General features: G+C 40.3%; 1 protein-coding gene across 1 annotated transcript; it reads right to left on the bottom strand.

Moving 5' to 3' along the window:
* Window positions 1-4,120: 4,120 nt before the first annotated feature.
* kcns3b (potassium voltage-gated channel, delayed-rectifier, subfamily S, member 3b) lies at window positions 4,121-6,702 on the bottom strand. The gene is made up of 2 exons (XM_068576969.1): window positions 6,617-6,702; window positions 4,121-6,134 (listed from the first exon to the last, which is right to left on the bottom strand). Exon 2 carries the CDS (start codon window positions 6,119-6,121, stop codon window positions 4,628-4,630), a length of 1,494 nt encoding a protein of 497 aa, XP_068433070.1. The 5' UTR covers window positions 6,122-6,134; window positions 6,617-6,702; the 3' UTR covers window positions 4,121-4,627.

Raw genomic sequence — 6,702 nt, 5'->3', positions numbered from 1 at the left:
GCAGATTGATGTTGCCCAACTCGACCTCTGTCAGAGTAATACACGTTTATGGACATGTACAATCACAAATGTCAGTGCAGCCTGAATGCAATAAGCCTGCATGAGGGAGAAACGCAGGGCGCAAGTATAAACAAAGTGGTTTTTGTTTTATCTTACCAGAGCTGAAACCACACAGCTGCTGTAATGTCCAAGAGAAAGTGATCTGCAGTACTCTGTAGCGAGAAAGAACCGTGTAATGCGGTCAAAACATTACAGATTGGCTCAAGCTAATGGAAATGTTAGTACAACAGTTTACGGGTGGGTCCATATCTTTTTTAAATGTCAAAGTACAAGCTTCTATGTTAAACTATACTAGTTACACAGCTGTTCGTAAGTCAATGAATAGGTTTAAAAGTAAAAAAAAAACAGAAATGCTAATTTATTAAATGGAGTTGCGCCATTAAAACTTGTTAGCTTGTGAACATTTGAAATTTGTTGAGGGAATCATATAGAAAAGCAACTATGTAAAAAAGCAGTCACTGTAGCATCAAAACAGTTTAAAGGCCAGTACATATTGTCAAATTAGGGTAGTAGGCCTACTTTGTGTTGTTTAAATGTGCAATGTGAAATGCTAACCCAACATTAAGAGAGTAATTTCACTTAAAACTTCCATGTACAAAAAATGTAAACTCTGTTCGAGGTCAGGTTAGTTGTAACTACTCACCACCTCATATGGGAAACCAACACAGTAGTCAGACGGCAGGATAATAATGAAATGTCTGAAAAACTATTTACTCAGACTAAAGAAATGTAGCTACATGCTAAGTGATCACAACACAGCCCTGGACCATGAAAACCACTGTGGGCCAGGACAGGGACCAGCTAACAGGTGCCTTTTATATGCTGCACTGATTGGGAGAGGCGCTAGACTGAGGGCTGCGTTCACAACAATACATTAGCAAGCTAACAAGTTCAGATTTATAAAGATAACTGAACATTATGTGGTGCAATCTGTTTTTATGAACACAGCAAAGTAAGAAAAATGTCGTCAACAGGTCCCGGCAGATTCAGACAGCACACACACTTCTAGTGGGTCATAAGTGATGACAGAGAGTGCATACTTTTGGAAGGAGTCAGTCCATACATTGTTTTTTGAGAAAAATCCTACTCAATCTGCATTTACCATTTAACACTCAGGCTAAGTTTGCATTTTAGAGCTGTTGGACTGCCTCCAGCAGAATTTCACACTACATAAACCCCCTTTGCCTTTTGCACATTCATCACTGCAGTGACCTTTTCCTCTGTGTAAGGTAGAGGGACAAATGCCTTCATAGACCCTGAGGCTTTATGTCGTATACAAGGTCATACTCTTACCCGATTACAAATGTCAGCTTTTTCATGAAAAGATTCATGCTCGCTCTTCAAAAACTTGAAGTAGCTAAACAAACACGGATCAGTGTAAAGGCTGCCGTGCTTCAACTCTCTCCATCCTTCTCTGCAGTGATCTTTATTTCACATTGATGTCCATGAGACTCTGCAGAGGTAACACTGCAAGCTGAGAGACACAGTGTCTGTATTCTGCACACAGACAACTCACTTCAAATAAGTATCAAACTGACCAGCAGTTACAAATATACTGTATATATATATATATATATATATATATATATATATATATATATATATATATATATATATATATATATATATACATACATATATATATATATATATATATATATATATATATATATATATATAAATATAAATGTTTTTATTGATTTGTTTTTTCTTTTTGGACAGGAATTCGATTGTTCAGTGACACGTTTTATCTTGGTGGTTTATTGCTCCACTGCATCCAATCAACTGGGATTACGATTTTCCTTGACACATCAGAAGTATTATGGCACTTCACCTCAGCCTAAATGTGTCAAAGACTGTTGTTTAATTTAAAGTTTAAAAAAAAAGCTGAAAGGGGGAGTTTGAAATACAACTCACCTTGTCAGTTCTGCAACACTGACATTTGTGCTGACACACTCACTGTGACCTTCTCAGGTAATTGGCTTTTTTTTTTATTGCTTTAAATTCACTACTGCCGGACTCCCTCGGCTCCTCTTTTCTTAATGGAACATATATCTTGATTAACCTGAATCTACTTTTTTGAGTTAGTAAACTACATGTAGAGTGACTTTATTATACTATTGAACCCAGTCCCTTTTTGTTTATTGCAACAAAAGTTATTAAGTGCAGTCCATACTGCAGACTACACATTACAACATACTTTGTTGATATCGTGCCGAAAGAAACCAACTGCATTAAAAATAGTACCATTTCACTTCAAAATCAATACATTTTCAACGGAATCAACACAATCTGTGCATTTGTTTATGCAGGAGAAGTCAGTTTTGACAAAGTTGTCAAGTTCAACTTTGTTTAACTTTGACCTGATGAATTTGACACATAGCAGGTCAACTTTGACAGTGTCAACCTTTGAGGGATTGCTGGAGAGTTCATTGCATTTTAGCTGTGTCACATCCACCTTAATGTAACCAGCTCTGCCATAAAGGAGAATAAACTTCTCTATAAAAGAGAAATATTTTGCAAACAACTGAGACAGGAGTTGATGGTAAAAGACATTTTGAATAAACTGTGTGAATTATTGTCTAATGATCAACTAAACTAATTAGTTTCCTAATTGATTGAAGCCAGGTGCCTATAAAAGCTTGTTTTTTTCACTGTACCACATTGGTGTGGCTTCATCTTGATCAATGTTTTTATATAATCTTATGTTCCTTAATCCATAATCTTAATTTGAAAATGAATGATTAACTTTAGCTTTCTGATAAATGTAGCGGAGTAAAAAGTTCAGTACGTGCACTTTAATAGAGTAGAAGTATAAAATAGCAAAAAATGGAGATGCTCAAATAAAGCAACTCACAATTGTATTCAAGCACAGATTTAAACGTAATTTCATTACAGTTATAAAATACCGAACCTCATAGAAGTCAGTTGAGAGACACAAGCTGCTATGTGAAATCATGAGAGATATAAGAACCACTTCTCGTCATAACTTCAATAAGCAAATGCATTTCTGCTGACGGCAAAGTGACAGGATATTGAAATCCACTTCCCTCAACAGAACCCACATCCAGAGCTATGAGGGGGGAGTACATAACGCAACACTATCATTACCTTCCCAAACATTGAATACAATTTACAGAAATAACTGAAGAGTCTTTGAAATCAATTTTAGCTGAGTATGAATCAATTGTTGCTTTCCTTGTATTGACCACACAAACTGCACCCAAGATGTGGAAGCAATTGGAGACATATCCAACAATTAAACATATTTTATAACAATACAACACTCATTATTTTAAATCAGTGCTTGTCTGAACCGATACTGTACATTTACTATTACAATAAATGGCAGCTGCCAAAAGTAAAAAAGAAAGTGTGGATTAAGCAACATGCTAATGTGACGCACACCTAATGAAGGAAGCCCATCAAAAGTCCTTATTAACAAGTTAGCAGAGAGTAATGGATTTATCGATTCTGGTTTGGCTGCAGTACGTCTTTAGAGCAACCTCCTCAACTCCCTCACTAAGGCCCATTTACTTTAATTCGAACAGGTTTCATTTGCTGATTTATCACGCAAAATTAGGCAATGGATTTGATGTTTGGCTATGGGAGTAGATGCTTCTGGTCAACTTTATGAACACTGTTGAGACCCCCTGTAGAGAAAAGACCTTTTACGTCTCTCGCTCGAGGACAGCTGCTCATCCAACCGGATATTATAACAGGGGACAGGAAATCAATGCTTTCAGGAACAGAAGAGGGAAGAGGTACACAAACTTTCCGCTACAGTTCCAGTGCATTTCACCACATGAAGAAAATACATTGTTGATGATCTATATTAATATTTTAGAGTCATTTTAGTGACAAACATGTGATAATAAATATTGCAATGAACCTGAGCTGAAAACCTTGTCTTAACGAGTGATCAGTTCAATTCATGCCACATCACAAATGAAAGGCTTGTTGTAGGAGTTTTATTCAATGTTCACACAAATGACTCTCAAGCTGTCACCAAGCATGCCAAAACTGTACAAAAAAATAATTAAATAACATGAACCTGGTATATTGTTGCTCTGAGAGAGTTCTTCTCGTTTGCATCAATAATATTGCATAATTCTACACATTACTCTCCTTCAAAATGTATTAATTTTTGTTCATGCAGAGATCTATAATACCATTTTTAAACATCAAACAGTGTTGTTGTCATTTTCGGCAAAATTCTCTGTCTGAACTTTCAGCGAGCAGACAAATCAATACAGGACATTACTTTGAGAAAACATTAACATTATGGCGTCCTACATGCATCATTGCAGTTTTCTCAAGCAGAAAATGGGCTTTCAAACCTCCAAGCAAGACTCAGATAATTCTCTTTGGATTTCCTGGTTTTAGCTATGCTGTACATTTCACAAGCTATTCCCTCGTAGTGATATTGAAAAAGAAATCATGGCCACAATATTTCTCTGTCAAATTGCAAAACAATGCAGAGAGGCGGGGTCAGTGATGGAGCAGCCTCAGAGGCACGAGAGTGACTTGCAGTCATAAATGGAGAAAACTGTGAAATGGCAGAACTTCATTTCGCTGACCCATTTTCATAAGTGTCATTATCATACTCCTCTAGATCCTGGAGACTAGAGGCATCTGTAGTGTCACCTGTGCTGCTCACACTGTTCCTGAAGTCCCCCATGAAGGGATACACACTTCCAGTGAACAGGTCTTTGATGTTCAAATGAGGGAGAGTTGGGTCTTGTCTCTCCGGCTTAGTGATACACTGTCCTTCAATGGCTTTGTTTCTTTGATAGTACTTTGAAAACTTATTGAAGATGATAGTGATGGGCAGAGCCACCACTAACAGGCCGCAGACAATACACAAGGTGGCCACGATCTTCCCCGCCAGCGTCACCGGACAGGTGTCACCATAACCGACTGTGGTCATGGTGATCGTGGCCCACCACCAGCCTGAAGGGATGGTCCCCAGTTCTGTATCCAGCTCTTCCTTCTCTGCAAAGTAGATGAGGGCAGAGAAGATGGAGATCCCCACCGAAAGGAAAAGAAGGAGCAGACCCACCTCTTGGTAGCTGTGGCGGACGGTGGCGCCCAGCGCTCGCAGCCCGATGGAGTGGCGAGCCAGTTTGAGGATCCGGAGAATCCTCATAAGGCGCAGGACCTGCACCACCTTCCCCACATTTTCCAAGTCCTCATTCTCCTCTGCAGCCTCCTCGTCAGCCGTTTCCAGAGCTAAAGTGGCGTAAAATGGTAAAATGGAGGCAACATCGATGATGTTTAAGGGGTTTCCAAGGAACTTCCTGCAGGAGGGTGCAACAATCAGCCTGATGATGAACTCGGCGGAGAAGCCGGCAATGCAGATCACTTCCAGGATGGCGAGGACAGGGTCCTCGATGGGTTTGTCGTTGTCGTCCACCTTCTGAAACTCAGGCATGCTGTGGACACACATGGCAATGATAGAGGTCAGCACCAAGCTGAGAGAGGCTACGGCAATGATCTTTGAACCTCTTGAGTGACCTGGATCCTCCAGCCGGAGCCAAATGTAGCTCCTCACTTCTGCACACCAGACATCTTTGAACGTGGCCAGGTCTTTATCGATAGCAGAGAGCTCCTCAAAGGAGGATTCAAAACTTGGCTGCTGCTGGTCTTCGCTCATCACGTCCCAGTCTCTGTCATCAATGTAATCCTTCCTCTCGTGGTACCAATAGCTACAGCAGGGGCTTAGGTGAACCTCCTGGATTCCCCAGTAGTCGATCTCCTGGCTGAAGGAGAAGACGCACACCTCCTCCATCATGTGGATGCGTCCTGTGTGGTAAAAGTTGAGCACACAGAGGAAAACATGTGGATTCCTGTCGAAGTAGTACTCCTTCTCGGACGGGCTGTAGTCGTCACACAGTTCCAAGATCGTCGCCTCGCTTTGGCAGCACAGCAGACGAGCCAGGCGCGTGTGAGGGAAGCGGAGCAGCATGCTCGGATCCACTTCGCGTCGAACCCCTCCCACGTTGAGGTGCACCTGGTTCTCCTCATTCCCCTGCCGGTGGAGGATCTGCCCATACCCCATGGTCCTGACAATACTTACAGAGAGAAATGAAGCGTGTCAATTCTATAAATTTTTTAGCCGAGACAAGCATATACACATCTATAGATTGTAAGTGGTAGATTGTTGTGGAGGGACTTCTATCAAGATATATTTGTTGACTGCACTGTTTGTAGAGCACATTAGTCCTCTAGAGGAAAAAAAAATCAATACAACACACACAGGAAACGGCTGGAGCTGGAGTGAGTGAAAAGGCGTGAGGAGGCTGTCACTTCTTCCTGGGCTCAAGTATAGGGACTAGACTAATTCAGAGGAAATGAGTTGAAACTTAAACTACACATCATTTGAAGCATAAAGCCAAGGACTGTTTTCTTGCATGTGTGAATTTCTAATTCCACCAATCAGAGCAACGTGCTGCCAACTCATACATTAAATATTGTGTTTACCAAACCCTATTTACAAATGAATTACTTCTATATTTATTTAAAATTGACTGCAAAACATGAAACTGAAACGTACCTGCACTTGGAGCTTTTCTTTCCATCAAAATAACTTTTATCCGGGTGGTTTAGTTTTCACATTCTTGCAAAGTGCAGCAGATGGTG

Source organism: Clinocottus analis, unplaced genomic scaffold (genome assembly GCF_023055335.1).
Source record: "Clinocottus analis isolate CAN_PGR_092001 unplaced genomic scaffold, fCliAna1.0.p SCAF_15, whole genome shotgun sequence".
Taxonomy (NCBI): Eukaryota; Metazoa; Chordata; class Actinopteri; order Perciformes; family Cottidae; genus Clinocottus; species Clinocottus analis.
Note: the sequence above shows the minus strand (reverse complement) of the source record. Positions and strands in the feature narration are given on the sequence as shown.